Here is a 16,728-nt window from a genome sequence, read left to right as displayed (position 1 = left end):
AAAAGTTCCTCACCAAAAGGATAAAGGGACTCCAAAATCTGTCATATGCTGCCAGATTGAAGAAACTCCAGCTCTATTCAGTCGCATACCGTCTGCTCAGAGGTGACATGTGCCTGACATACAAGGTCATGTCCAAGCCCGAATTAATGGACATGCTCCACCTCAAAAAATCCAAATCCACCAAAACCACTAGAGCAAGCGACTTAAACCTTAGCACGGATATAAATAGGACTTGCTGGAGGGATAGATTTATCACTCAGAGACTCCCTATGCTGTGGAATAAAATCCCGGTCCATGTGAGGCAGAGCACCTTGCTGACTCTGTTCAAGAGAAATCTAGACCTGTGGATGGGAGATCGTAGGTTTACCCCGGGAATCATCTCTGGGTCACTGCTGGACAGAGGCACAACAAACTAATGGGCACAGTATTTTTTCATATAAGGGGTGGCGTGAGCCACAATAATTTGGGCTAGGCTTATAAATGCCTTAGGGCAGATAGCCTAGTATAAACCTATGAACCTATGAACACCCTGTGCATATGATGATACCTGTGCCACATCCCTGTCATCCATAACATCGATGCAGGGACAGGCTAACATGGTTCTGATGCACACGGTGACTGTGATAGAGTGCTGCAATGTACTGTAGTGCAGAATTTAGTCAGGGGTAATGTGTACTGCATACATGTCAGGTAGTGTAGCCATGCAGCTATGATGCATCTCAGCTGTTGGTAACACCAACTGATATCCTCATACTGTCATCCTTTTGTACTGCAGGCATACATGTGTCAGCAGGAGGATGGTCCACAGTCATATTCCACAAGGGTATGTCAGTGTGGTGACACCATGGCCGTGACATATGTTGTGTACAATTACACATGCCACAGGTATGTATAACAGTTATTGGCCGTTCAAACTTGACCGGTGGCCTGCTGATACAGGAACAATCTGCACCCTTATGTCAACCCATCCACATACACACACACCCTTACTTGGCGGCATTGTGTCTAGACCCCAACCCGGATATGTACTGCTACTGAACTGTGTGGCTGTCATTGCACACACGATACCATCTGGAGGGTGAGGTGTGTACCAGGTCACGTGCTACATGCAGACCATCCACACACACGTACAATATGGTAATGGGGGATGTAATGTTTGTATATGGAGAATACATAGTGTGTCATACCATTATATACACATTGACTGACACAGAACAGGTAGACACACATCTTAGAGAACTGGTTGTATAGTTGCTAACTAACTAGTCCATGTGTCCAATGTGTTACAGGTAGGCTGCACACAACACATGTGTAACTGGGCTGTATCCTTTTATCTGTTACCTGTATGGGTGATGGTGACATTAGCCACCTGAGATTGGTACGTGGGCCATACACTAGGTGTACCATGGTGCAAAGACAGTGAACACAGCACCCACATCCCCCAACGAATACTGTATACACTAGAACCCTTCTTGATACTCTGACATACCCACTATCACATATTGGCCAGGACACAAAAACAACCGGTTGCATATAACAGTGGTACCACAGGGATATGCATGTGATGCACACTCCACAGGCATAGTAGAGTGTTGCATTTCGTTGCCACAACTATGGGTGACAACAATATCCATACTACTGTGTGACAATGTGTATCATAATAGGAGTATGTGGACTCGGACTGGTGTACCCTACAGATATGCACACTTGCACACATACACACACGTGGCAGACCTCAATGGGATTCCCATGGCAACTGACCCATTGGTACAACACTGTTGTGCTGTTACTGCAAGGCATATGTAGCTGTTAGGGAGAGGAGTGTAACAGGATACATGTTACGTTAATGGGGTTGAGAGGCTGTATATGAGTTGTACAAATAGGCATCCCCCCCAGCCAAACACGTCCGCCCTGCAATACACTACCAAGTGTTGGAGATCCCATAACCAGGGCCAGTGACAACATGGGCACACAATATTACCTGTACTACATCCCACCTCTATGATGTCAGACTGGTATTGGTAACATATCATGCAGTACAGTCTGGCTCTCATGGGGAATGTATTATGTGGAAGCCATCAACATTACCAGGCTTCAGATACACAGACACAGATATGCAGATACAGGTATACATATTTATAAACATATATATATATATATATATATATATATATATATATATATATATATGTGTGTGTGTGTGTGTGTGTACATATACATGTGACTACACATACACAGGCAGTTATATGTACAGTACTATACATAAGTGGTAGGTGCACGCAATACGGAACAGCCACTATGCCTACAGTAGACCCCTGAACGACTGGACACTGTATGTGCCACCCATACAAATGACAATCGTTGCCTGTAACATACACCCACAGAGAGGTCATAGGTAAAACAACACCCACAGGTTTGCAGACATGGAAACCTTTCATAGTGTACTACTACATTTCTACATGCCATGCCATTCAGCTGTTCAGACACTGACAACTATATCAACGAAGTGATGCTACAGTGGACCAGTTACAGTTATACAGTAGGCTGGAAAGGTTCACAGCTGTTGCTGTCCAGGCCAAGCTATTTACATTGTACAATAGGAAAGACACAGTGGGCCACAGGATATCTGACAATCAACAGTATGCACTCCAGGTGTGTAGTTCAGCAGCCTCTATCTACACATTGTACAAACACAGTAGGTGGTATAAACATCATATGACCACATGGGTTGTAACTGCTACATAACATGGCATAACTGACACCATCACAAGCACATCAATACACAGAACAGTTTGTATGGCAGGGGGCAGTAGTCCTGCAGTACCCAGATCCATGTCAGTAATGTGTATATAGGTGAAGTATACGGTACTGTACATCCAGATACCTTAAGGCAGCTCAGCCCTGATACCCCCACAATTTGTAGGAGCCTAGGTCATTTCTGGTGCTCCCCCCTAGACTTAATAATACAGGGCCATATACCACTGTTACACACACTGGGCTCTGCAGTGCATTAGGGCACACATGTATTGTGTAGGTGGCACACACACATATATGGCCCCAGCCCCACCATATGTGTGGGGGTTATAACGGCAGTAGACTGATGGCAGACATGGCAGTGTGTTATACTCCCAGCCCACTATGGATCAACCACCGATATCATGACATATGTGCAAAGCTTGGTATGTAGGTGATGGACAGAGGCTGGAATGCAGGCACATATGTGGACAACTGTTGCCATACACTACGCAAGGTGCAGGTGTTACAGGAAAGTCTGTAACATACCCTTAGTCAGGGAATTGATGATAGAGACGGTCATGGATGTAGCCATGTACCGGTAACATGCAACATACACACTGCCAATGTATTATCTGACACAAGACCTGTGTGGTGAACAGACAAGACATGAAAGGCACAGCTCTGGCCGGCATGATGGTAGGCCCACAGTTGTGTGCTATGCAGACAGACTGCATTCCAAGGCAAACTAGTATGTACACCCACACCCTGTAACACCAGTACTGTACAAAGCATAACACAACTCCACTCACAGTCTGTCTGTACTTCCTGATCCTCCTACAAATATGTAGCTGCCCTGAGTGTGCCGGTTCTCCTGTATGGGGTATTGCTACATGCTGTCGGTAGCACTGGGCCCACACACAGGACGGATGCCCATCACACCGTAACAGGTACAAGCATGCAAAATCTGAAGGTAATGCTACTCAATGCTAGAAGTCTAAACCTCAAAATGCACTCTCTCGAGGCACTCCTAAAAATGGAGAACATCAATATCTGTGCAGTAACTGAGACCTAGTTCAAGGCTCCAGAGAGCACCCCTGCAATACCAGGCTACAACTCTTACCACACTTTTCGGCAACCAAACCAGGACCGAAACACTAAAGGTGGAGGAGTATCAATATTCACCAAGGATATTCACAACACCAGGCTAGTTGGCCAACACAATGTGTCTGAAATTCTCCAAGTGCAACTAACACTAGGTAAGACTGCAATCCAAATTGTAGCTTGCTACAGATCCCCCACCATACCCCAAGATTCTCACTACACCTTTCTAAACATACTGGAAAATATTAAGATAGAACCAAACACCCTAATACTGGGTGATTTTAACTACCCTGCCATTAACTGGGAAAACTACTCATGTCCCAACACCTTTAGAACGGTTCTTGGAATTCATAAATTCCAATGCCCTGGATCAACTAATCCATAGTCCCACCAGGGGCTCCAATATCCTAGACCAGGTCATTACCAACATGGGAAATCAATGCTCCATACCTATAGTCACCCCCTCGTTAGTCAGGTCTGACCATAAGCTAATCACCCTTAACATCCACATCCCACCCCCACCCCCCAGTAAAGAAACCACCATAAAAAACTTCTCCAAAGCCAACTTCATGCTACTCAAGTCAGAAGTGACAAACTTCATGACACCCATGCAGACGGGAACTGAAAGTTCAACTACACTAAGGCACTGTAAGAGCACATCCACTCATGCATGAATCATGCCATCCCAAATAGAACCAAAATGCTCTCATCCAAAAGAAGGAAGCCAATCTGGTGGTCCCCTGCCATAAACAAACTTTACAACAAAAGGAAGAAACTTTTGAAGAAAAGAGGAAAATCCCAGGATGCAAAGAACTCCCTTACTAGCCTCCGTAAGAAACTGAGATGCCTCATAAAATCCTCCAAAGCTAGTTACGAAAATAAAATTGCCAAAGATTCCAAAGACAACCACAAAGCATTCTATAACTATGTCAAGAATCTAAATGGCAATGCTCAGATCTGCTCTGAGCTAAAACAGAATGGCATTAAATATACTGATCCGAAGGATATTGCCAATATCCTGGCAGATCGATTCAGTGCCAACTTCACCCCCTCTCACCCCCTAAATGGCCCATCTCAATACCGGAAGATTGCCAAATTCCAGTAATAATGGCCACACAGGTACAAAACGCACTCTAAAGCCAAGAATACAGCATCCATGGGACCAGATGACATCCGGCTGTGTACTACATGAACTACAATATGAACTGGCACCTCACCTAAGTGTCATGTTTAATCATAACCTCACCTCAGGTTTCATGCCCACTGAGTGGCGCAGAGCTACAGTTATCCCAATCCACAAGGGGGCAATCCACCTTGGATCCCGGAAACTACCGTCCCATCAGTCTGACAAGCCTTATCTGCAAGGCCATGGAGCGTATTATCATGGAACTTATAAACAAAGACATTGGCAACCTTCAAACACTGGACCCCACCCAGTTTGGGTTTGTGAAGGGCCGATCTTGTCTCCTGAACCTGATTGACTTCTTTGAATCAGTCTCCAGAGCCATGGACAAGGGTAAGGTGGTCCACACAGCCTATCTAGACCTTGCCAAGGCCTTTGACACCATCCCCCACTCTGGAATCATAGATAAACTTACTAAGTTGGGCATTAATCCCTATGTCACCCAATGGGTTGCTAAATGGCTTACTGATAGAATCCACACTGTAAAAGTAGCAGACTCCAAATCCAGCTCCAGACAAGTGACGAGTGGAGTACCTCAGGGTTCAGTCCTGGGGCCGCTCTTGTTTGGCATCTACTTCTCTGAAGTACAGGTCAACACTAAGGGACTCTGGCTAACAAAGTTTGCAGATGATTGCAAACTGGGAGCCATTATTGAATCCCCAAATGATGTGGATACTCTACAAAAGGGCTTTACAGAAACAGATGCTTGGTGCCAGAGCCATGGGCTCAAGCTCAATGCCAAGAAATGTATTGTTATCCCCTTTGGGAAAAAACATGTATCCATGAATTACCACATAGGTGGCAGTACACTAAACACAGAAAGTGTGATAAGAGACTTAGGGACACAGGTGGACAGTGGTCTCACCTTCGATAACCACATCGCCACAACAGTCAGGAAATCCTTCTATGTGGCACACCTCATCACGAAGGGCTTTTCATCCAGAAAAACGGAGGTCATTGTCCCACTGTACTCATCCCTCATTAGACCCATTATAGAATACAACGCCCATTTGGTATGTACCTCTCAAGACATCTGCAACAACTGGAAAGGCCTCAGAAATACCTCACTAAAAGAATCACAGGCCTAAAGCAGATGCCCTATGCTGACCGCCTTAAAAAACTCCAGCTGTACTCTGTCGCATATCGTCTGCTCAGAGGCGATCTCTGCCTAACATACAAGGCCATGTCAAACCCAGAGCTGTTGGACATGCTACACTTAAAGAAATCCCAATCTCTCAGAGCTACACACTCCAGGGATCTAAACCTTGTCATCACAATAAACAAAACATGCTGGAGGGATAGGTTCCTGACCCAGAGACTCCCCAGACTCTGGAATAGATTGCCCATACATGTCAAGCAGAGTGCCTCTTTGGACTTCTTCAAGAGGAACCTTGACGATTGGATGGAAGAAAGGAAATTCACCCCAGGGATCACGTCAGTCGCCCTGCTAGACAGGGGTCCAGGAAAGTAAATAATGTGGGAAGAAATAGCCAGGGAATTGTTATGGATAGGCTTGTATAGGCCCTAGGGCTGATAGCCTAGTACCAACCTATGAACCTGTGAACCTATGAACCTATGAACACAGGAGATGTAATGGGACCACGCACACATGATGTGGGAATCTATAGTGGGTGGTTGCCATGACAGTGTTAATTGGGTGCAGTACACAAGTGTAATCGTATATCTGGCTATCTGGATATGTATATGTGCATATATTTCCACCATATGTCCTGGACATGAAGTGTAGGCCAACCCCAGCCTGTATGTTCCCAATGTCATAGTTGCAGGGGATGTCAGCTATGTATAGCAGATATACTATCAGACTACTGCTACTGTCACTGGGATTGCCTTCACAGAGATGGTGTGTGTGGGAGGTCATATCTGCTCATAACAGGTGTGCCACTGGTTATTGAACGACATCCAAAGGACATCAGTGTACAGTACCGCTGCTAGCACGTAATGCCGCTGTGGACTGCAGCAGAGATATTGGCCAATATATGTGGATGGTCTGACACAGTCTGTACAGTCCAGAGGTATGCACATAAGCCCTTAGTGCTACACGTGTGTACCATGCCTGACAATATGGATGTGGATGGCCATGTAGATGGGTATAACACATAATGACCGGTATATGATGTCCACCATAGGTCATGCATTCACACACCCCTGCCTGGCCTGTAACGGTATGACCACTGGTACAGGGGTGCCATGGCCACATACTACACAACAGGTATTGACATACATCTGCACTGCATCCCACTGCCCTGTCTGACATACATGACTGTTAGGGGAGGTCCGGCAGTGGGACATCTGGCTAGTATCTGCACATGACATCCCAATGGTTAGGTACATTCAGCTGCTAGGCATGTCATAATGCACTGTTCAGGCTGCAGCCAGACTGGTTCAACGCTGGCCTAAACCTCCCAAGGGGGAATGCACATGTACTTGCATATAAAGCAGGCTCAACAGGCATGTCACAGCACAGGGTAAGATACACCTGTGTGACAGTGCATATCCACAACCAATGTGAACACAGCCACAGCCACATATGGTTAGCTAGCATGGTATTACAGTATATAGACTATGTGTTCGACACCATCCTCATATGTGCCACTCGCAGATTGACCCTACATATACTGGTCTGCTACACAGTTTGGTCTGGTGGCTGCCTGTGGTATGGGAAACGTATGTTTATGGCCCTACAAACATGTACACCACTACAGTAGCATACAGTGGGGCAGCATATAACATCTGATAGTAGGGGAACTAGAACAATGTCATCTACCATAGTCTGTACACAGGCTAAGGTACATATCAACACTACACACACTGTCGGCATTCACCATAGATACAAAGACCTCAGTACTGTACGAACATCCACAGAATGTGCAGGTGATGTCATGTAATGTAACCCCCTACTGAACATAACATGTGTAGCAGTCGCATATATCAGTGGCTTGTTCTCAGATATGATGCCACAAAGTAAGGCATACAGCACATATGCACCACTTTAAGCATGACATATGTACAAAGGTTGACACAGGTGTGGCTGGAAGCACATACACAGGGCAATATTGACATGTTGCTGTGATAACCACATACATTTACTGTTGTTACAGGGTTGATGCAACATATGTCCTTTGAAGGATATGACGTCTGTGACTACCACAGCTTTCTCCATCTACTGACTGCAATCCTCACACTACCTTCAGCAGTCGACAGGTAGATGCTCTGTGGGTGAAACATGCAACCACGGATACAACACTGCCCAAGCTGCAGATGACCCTGCAGATGAAGATTCCCCATCAACATGAAACTGACATGGCAGGTATTGAGACATGTACAACAGCCATATCCACACAAACACTGTAAAAGCAACATTACTCCAAATGCAGTACAGCGGCACTTTACAGTCTGCAGTCAGGTCGGGCATATCCACCTCCTGTTTGTTGCACTGTTCCCACAGTGTATGTTGTTAGAGGTACACTGCAATCCATCTGAGATGCTGTTTGGCACACAACAGATCTAGTTCTGGCTCACAGTGGGTGAAAAGGGCCAACATCACCATGATGTTCCTAGGGATTGGAGTGTGTTTCCATACAATTGGCTATGGGAATGTTACCACAGCTGTTTCACATGCAATCAGCTAGGAGAGTGCTGCGATTCATGCAGAGACCATCAGCTGATCATGAGCATTACTTACATTACACATGCTACTGCCTAAGCAAAGCAAGTGTGGGGCTCCACGTCTCCACCTGAGAGGGGGTGGGGGACACAGACAGAGGCAAATATGTGTCAGAGAGGGGTGGGAGGGTAAACCTGAAGCATGTTTGTGTCACACACCTAGCAGCACAGGGTATCAAACCCCTGACAACTATGTAGTGCTAACACAGTTCGCTGCAATTATTGGATGCGTCACATGGATTACCTGTTTTGGAGCACTCTGAACATATATGTGATGGTGAGTGACATCTGCAACAGGGATACAGTAGCTGTACAGTAGGTGACATACACCTGCCTGTCGGCATGAACATGTGCCAGTGTCAACAGAGCCACACCCTCACAGGGACACACACACATTGACACACGTGGCAGGGCCAGGTGAACAACTCATCGGTTGTGGGATTGCCACATCACATCACTGTGCAGGTATCCCATGCACCACACAGGTCACATGGGGGCTGTATGGGCAAAGGGTATGGGAAGGTGTCTTACATCAGACAGCATGCTGCAGTATTTCCATTGAGGTTGTAGGGAGTGTGGATTTGAACATCTGCAGCATGCAACACACACACAAACACACAGGGTGCCACTACCGACATGCATAGGTGCATGTCTGCACAGGTGTGTGGTGTTTGACTGCGCCAGACGGCTGTCCAAGGCTAGGCGATGGGTGTACCTTGGCATCAGGCCACATGACGATGGTCTGCATTGTGGCTCAGGGATGTAGTATCTACATTTGCTCACACAGGGGGGTATTGTATTCCCCATCCGGTCACCTGGGTGACTACTGTGTGTGGCCAATGCTGTGCATCGCTTGGCATGTCTGTGTTCCTTCGTCCATGACATGGACGGTGTCTGGGATGTGCACACCTCCCACGTGCATGTACAGTGACATGTGGAACTGTACCTGGGGTGTCCGGTCCATGTTGTGAACACAGATTATCATCAGATGTGCCACTCCTGGCCACCTGCGGCGGGAGCTGGTAATGGCCAGCAGCTTTACCCTGCAACTACATGGAGTGCATGCTATCAGCATTCCTTGGTGTCAGTGGCATCTGTCCATATGGGCATGTTGTCAGGCATGGTATGTCCATTGTGGGTCACATGTGATGGCACCACAGGTGGTACAGTTGTTCATTGGGGAACATGGGGTAGGTGCACTGTCTGCACGTATGTGCATACTGGATAGATGGATTGGATATCATGCCCTCTGTGACCCACCGCTGTCACTCCACAGTTACTATCAGTGGCCAATATGCAGTGTACTACCCACATATTGGCTGTTACCTAGGCGCGCGCGCGCGTGTGTGTGTGTGTGTGTGTGTGTGTGTGTGTGTGTGTGTGCATATGACACAAGGGGTGAGAGTGTGCTCTGGGTAATACTGGGGTTGCTAACTGTGATTGCCTGGCCTTGATGTCACATGTCTGGATATGGCTGTGCACCCCGGCCTCTCAGCCATATCACATGTGTCATCCCTGTACAGTGGACATTGTGATATACAATATGGCCACCATATAAGAAATATGCAAAAACCTGCTCCACATTGGCCACAGGTGTCACACAGTCGCAACCACCTCTACACAGGATACGGGTTACAAGCACACACACACACACACACACACACACACACACACACACACACACACACACACACACACACACACACACACCTGTCATGTTTGGGAGTAGAACCCCTACCTAACTAGTGTATTACACTACAGCACTACACAGTTAGAGTACGCTCCAAGGATATTACTGGAGTAGTCCTTGCCCAAAAGTGTATTTCACACTGACTGACATCAGCAGGATTGCCAAAGTAAGGCATTTGAAATGACTGCGAGAGACTAGCCTAAAATGCATTGCTCCCTACACAGACAGAGACACACACAATACATCCGGAACTGCCATGTGTGGGGATGGAACCCAACCATGCTTCTAATTCACAATACAGCAGTATGCAGTTACAGGACATGCTACGGTGATTACTGGTCTACAACCTTCCCAGAGGTGTATTTCTAGGTGTGTGATGTTGGCAGCCTTGCCAAAGGTGGGTATGTGAAATGTAAGGGGTGTGAGTGCCCTAAAAGCATTGCTCTCTACACAGTCAGACATGCATGCATACACACACAGTTGGCCGGTCGGGGGTTAGAACTCCCAACTAACTCCTTAGTCACACTATGGCCATACGATGTTACGGGATGTGCTATGGAGATTACTGGGCTACAATCGTCCCAGAGGTGTATTTCAAGGTGCATGACATCGGCAGCCTTGCCAAAGGTGTGCATTTGACTTGTAAGGGGTGTGAGTATCCTAAAAAGAATTGCTCTCTACACAGTCAGACATGCACACTTGCACACAAACACAGACACACACTCACACACCCAGTTGCCAGGTTTGGAGTTGGAACTCCTACCTATCTAGTTTATCACACTACAACAGTACGCAGTTACGGGATGCACTACAGAGATTACTGGGCTACAGCTTTCCCAGGGGAGTATTTCTAGGTGGGTGACATCAGCAGCTTTGCCAAAGTTGGGTATGTGAAATGTAAGAGGTGTGAGTACCCTAAAAGCATTGCTCTCTACACAGTCAGACATACATGCATACACACAGTTGGCAGGTCGGGGGCTAGAACTCCCAACTATCTCCTTAATCACACTATGGCCATACAATGTTACCGGATGTGCTACGTAGATTACTGGGCTACTATCATCTCAGAGGTGTATTTCAAGTTGCGTAACATCAGTAGCCTTGCCAAAGGTGGGTCTTTGACTTGTAAGGGGTGTGAGTAGCCTAAAAAGTATTGCTCTCTACACAGTCAGTGACAGACAGACACGCACACATATGCACACACAGACTCACACATGCACAGTTGCCAGGTCTGGGGTTTGACCTCCTACCTAACTACATTATCACGCAGTACGCAGTTACAGCATGCACTACAGAGATTACTGGGCTACAGCTTTCCCAGGGGAGTATTTCTAGGTGGGTGACAATCAGCAGCCTTGCCAATGTTGGGTATGTGAATAGTAAGGGGTGTGAGTAGCCTAAAAGGCATTGTTCTCTACACAGTCAGTGAGAGACAGACACACACACGAACAGTGACACAGACTCACACACACAGTTGCCATGTCTGGGGTTAGAACTCCTACCTAACTAGTGTATCACACTTTAGCAGTATGCAGTTATGGGACGCGCCATGGAGATTACTGGCCTACAACTCTCCCAAAGTTGTATTTTACATTGGATAACCTCAGCAGGCTTGTCAGGGTACCGCTATGGGGTGGCCAGTGTGTGCATGGCCCATACACCATTTTTGTAGGGGTGACACGCCACAGGCGGCCACAAACGGGGTCATATGTCACAGGTGCGTGTATAGGGCAACTAGCTGACTATGTCATTGTCCAGCCATTTTGCGCAGCTGGCACGTGGACCACATAGTCTGCTAAGAGGTACTGGGTGCTAGTAACTGCAGTGTGTGACATCTGCACCTGATGAGTTTGGGGCCCTTTTTTCTGTGTGCTGGGTGGGAGAGGCGTGGATGGCTCCTTGTCACGGTCACCCTCTTCCACACATCTATATCCATCTACCTTTGGCTTATTATGGTGTGTTGTCCTTACATATATGTCTGTATTCCTATCCACTGTGTGTGCAAGGCATGAGTGGTACATACTGACATGTGTCTGCAGTAACAATTGCAACCGCTGAATGTGTCTGGTCCACTGGTATTTGCATACATGGTCTTCATGTGTTTGTGTGACCATGCCCAGTATGACCTTTCAGTATGTTGATGACTGACATTGCCTTCATTTCTCTAAGTGTGTGAGCATGCCCAGTAAGGCCGTCTATTTTGCATGTGTGGAGCATGTCCTGTGGTTTGTACTGCACAGGTGACCTTTGTGTTGTACACGACAGGTAGCATGCTGTGTCTGCATGGTATCCACTGATCATTTGGCATTGACTGCTGCAACATGTCTGCATAGCGGGGGGTACACCTGACTATTTCTATGCTTCTACACAGGATTGGGGGGGGCGCACCTGACTGTTATTATATTTCTATGTGGGGTGGGGGGGGCACACCTGACAGTTGTACACATTTGCTAGGACTGTACTGATATGTCCTGTAGTCCATTCCAGTCAGTAGTCTTACCTATCGTGCTGGCAAAGTCATACTACCATTCTTATCTTTTGATTGCATACACATTAGTTTCTGATTTCCTAGCCGTCACAACTGACATCCCATTACCTGGCCTAATGTAGTCTGTCCGTGTAGGCCTGGCCCCTCATTCAGAGGCCATAGTACGGCATTTGTTTGTGTTTGTCTACACCTGTCCTGCTGGCTGTGACTGTTGTTGGGTATGTGACCCCCCCTCGTGACTGGCATGTGTGAGTCCCTTATCTTGTGGGTGTACTATGTTGGATGCACATAGTACAGTGCCTATGCATAGTTAGGCACAGGTAGTGTAATGTATGGCATCCCTTTTACTGTATGTGAGAGTCAGAGAGAGGTGCTATTCCCTGGGTCCCTCCCATGTCAGTGTATGTGCTATGCATTGCCTCTTTGCCAGGGCATACTGGGCATGCCTCCTTATGCCTACTGGAGCAGGCTCAGGTTGTTCCTCCTCTGAGTCACTCTGTGCCTGTGCAGGCCTTGGCATTGGTGGGGGGCTATGTGGCCCTGTCCCTTGCTGCTCCTGCTGCAGCTGTTTCCACAGGATCATATTGTGTTGCATGGCACATACAAGGACGATTTGGGTACATGTAGTTGGTGAGTACTGCAAGGCTCCACCAGATGTGTCCAAGCACCAGAACTGTGACTTGAGCATCCCAAACACACACTCTATTATGATTCTTCTTTGTGCCTCATTATGGAGTTCTTGTTCAGGTGTGTGTGTGCGTTTCTGATGGGTGTCATCAGCCACGGCTCCAATGCGTATCCAGCATCCCCCACTAGGTGACCATGTGGGATGTCCCCATTGGCAAATTTCTGGTACAGCTGCATCAGATGCCAGATGTGGGAATCGTGATAACTTCCAGGGCAGCCAGCACACATGTTCAGTATTATGCCCTGGGCATCGCACATGACCTGACAGTTGACGGAGGGGAAACCCCTGCTGTTGATGTAGACCCTACCCTGCTCACTGGGTGTTGCTTTGATGCATATGTACGTGCAGTCTATTGCACCCACTGCCTCAGGATATTCTGCTATTTGCTGGAAGAGATGCATACTGCTGGCCAACGCCTCATGGGTGAGGGGGAAATATACGTGCTCACCAATATGTGCTGCCATGGCATCCAGGAAATGGTGGAGTCTGATGAAGCGTGGCTGTGACCACGCGAAAGCGCTTACCCTTCAACTATATCTATTACAATAAAGAAGAGTTTTACTTTTGCTACGGCTGCCGAGAACTTTTTTGAATTGTGGATTTGTAAAGCCTGTTTAACAGCAACCGCTCAGTATCTTAACCTCATTGCGTTGAGATCAGGTTTCTGCTTTTCGCAAATGGTGGAGTCCCCTGGATGCTGATGCCTGTGAGATCCCCATCATATCCCCAGTTGGCCTTTGGAAGGTACCTGTAGCTAGTATTCTTAGGCCTACCCATACCTTAGTTTCCACTGGGATGGGTTCTCCTCTGTTAGTTCTGTGCGTCAGGCGTGGCCGACAATCTGCTGTAAGAGGTCCCTGTCCACCCTATAGTGCTTCACTATCACCAGCTCATGTAGCCCTTGGTACGTTACTCTGGGTCTGTACACTCTTCTCCTTCTCCTCACTGTGGGTTGGTCGGCAGCATTCCCATCCTCACAACCCTCAGCCTCTTCCACAAGTTGTATGATAGCTATTGCAGCCCGTAACACTTTGCTGTTGTGAGTGTTAAACGTTCCCCGCTTGTTTACACCGGGGGTGTAGGCTGTTGGAAAAAACAGAGGGGTAGGTGTTTGCATAGTTTACAGTGGCAGTCTGGGCTGGGCTGGTCTGCTGCCTGTGTAATTGGTTTGTTCCGATACGTTGCACCTGGCAGCGAACCTGTTACCTCTTGATTAACTTCCTGCTGCTGCTTTCCGCTCCCATTGCCCTTCTTTCATCCCGAGGACACACCGTGCAACTGATGTACTCCAATGTGCACACTGCTTCTATTTCCTGGGTTCACTTCTTTTATCTTCCTGTAGATCCTGTTGCGCGGCGCGCACACCCGCTTACACTTTGTCATATGTGCTGGGCAGTTTAGACACACCCCCTGACTTTGCTGTGCTAAGCTGGATGCAACCCCGAGCCACAGGGCTCCAATCCGCTGACAGTGTGCCTGACACTCCCACACATGATGTCATCTACCTCCTTCCCACATGCTGGGGAAAACCAGGATTCACTATCCTTCCTCTCATTTGCATAGAGTTGCCTGCTAATTCATAGTTACATGTGTCACACTGTGCCTCCCCCCTTAGCAACCACTACTCACTGGCCAGGTTGTCTTTTGCCTGCCATTGTCTTGCATGGCGGAATACTGATTTTAGTTAGACCGCTTTTTTTAGGTTTATTTTCTTATTTCCCCACCGTTCCCGTTTGCACAACGCTACCCTATGCTTCAACAGCTGTGATCGGCGGACATATCATAAAAGTTGTATTTTGTACATTTGGCATTGTTTGCAATGCCAATGGCCTTCTACTTGGCCATTGGCATGCTCCCTCAATAATATGCAGCCTTTATTTGGAGCTGTCATAGCTCCGTTTTGGAGTTTGCAGTACCGTACTCGGTTACTAACTGAGTACATTTCTGCATATTACGCTAGTCCTGCACGCCCTGATTCCTGCTTCCTGGATGGGAGATTTACCTCATTTGCATGGTTTTCACCTGCAAATGGGGTGATTTGCATATGGGGGCTGGGAATTTGCAGCAGTAGTGCTACAGTCAAACGTGCACGTACATGGACTGCTCGGCCGCCATGCTGGCAAAACATCATCTTACACTAATCATGCACGCCGTGCAAGCTTTTGAGAATCGGGGGAATGTGATTTGAATGGGATGTAATTTGTTCACGGTAAATATGAAAACTGTTGTGTCTTTTCCTGAACAGCAGTAATAACCTCAAATACAGAATCAAATCAGTGGTGGTGTGAACATTGGGTTCTGTGTGTTACTGTATGGTCTATTCATGTGTGGTGAGTTGAGGAGTTAAGAAGAATTTTACAAGAGTGTAATAGTGAAGTCCTATAGGTCTTGCCAACAATAAATTCAGAAAATCCAGTAATATAGAGAGAGATACGGTAACTAATGAAATGTTTTTGTATCACAGTGCCATCATCTAAAAGTAAGCTACAAGTGTTTTTACTACTTGTGTTTCAAAATTTACAACATATGGAAAACTTAGCAATTCTTGTTAATAAAGCCTTACCTAGACAAAAAAATCAGTCATAATCATGCTATAAAATATTTCATCTGGATTACCTTTTTTAAGATTCTCACTTAAAAATAAACAATATTTACCTTCATTCTTCATCCTATCAAAATATGAGAGCTTTGTTGCTGCATAAATGGCTTTTGGTGACTGCAAACAACCAACCACAGCATCCATGAGCAGAACATTTGTCAGGGCTTGTTGGATATACTGAGGGTCCTGGAAAACAAATCACATTACCAGAATATCAAATATGGAAAGTTACCATATGGAAAATCCTGAAAGTTAGACAAGACAATGGACTGTTTATTTCACCTTTGTAAAATTTGTTTTGAAATATTTCTGACATACTGTTACAAGTTCAGGCTTGCTGTTGTATTTGTGCATTTCTGGAAGACATACTTCTACTATTTAATTTCTGGGAGAAATATTTCCTGACCCAGTAATGTAAAGGCTATTGAATCCTACCAAAATTCAGAAGGCACATTAAGTGATAGACGACACTAAAAGCAATTACTTCTTGGACATCAATGTAATATACAGTTTAGTTTTCTATTATATTTTCCTCTCTCATTTATTACAATGAATTATA

The 16,728-nt window shown here is 46.4% G+C and overlaps 1 protein-coding gene across 1 annotated transcript in view; it reads right to left on the bottom strand.

Moving 5' to 3' along the window:
• LOC122797754 (DENN domain-containing protein 3-like) overlaps positions 1-16,728 on the bottom strand; it is a 1,015,730-nt gene that overhangs the window by 108,216 nt on the left and 890,786 nt on the right. The window contains exon 17 of the mRNA XM_044066279.1: positions 16,226-16,355. Within this exon, the coding sequence (XP_043922214.1) occupies positions 16,226-16,355 (130 nt within the window). The remainder of the gene's footprint in view (positions 1-16,225; positions 16,356-16,728) is intronic.

The sequence above is a fragment of the Protopterus annectens genome, chromosome 3.part1 (genome assembly GCF_019279795.1).
Source record: "Protopterus annectens isolate FY-2018-M chromosome 3.part1, PAN1.0, whole genome shotgun sequence".
In the NCBI taxonomy this organism is placed as follows: domain Eukaryota; kingdom Metazoa; phylum Chordata; order Ceratodontiformes; family Protopteridae; genus Protopterus; species Protopterus annectens.
This window is presented reverse-complemented; position numbering and strand designations above follow the sequence as displayed.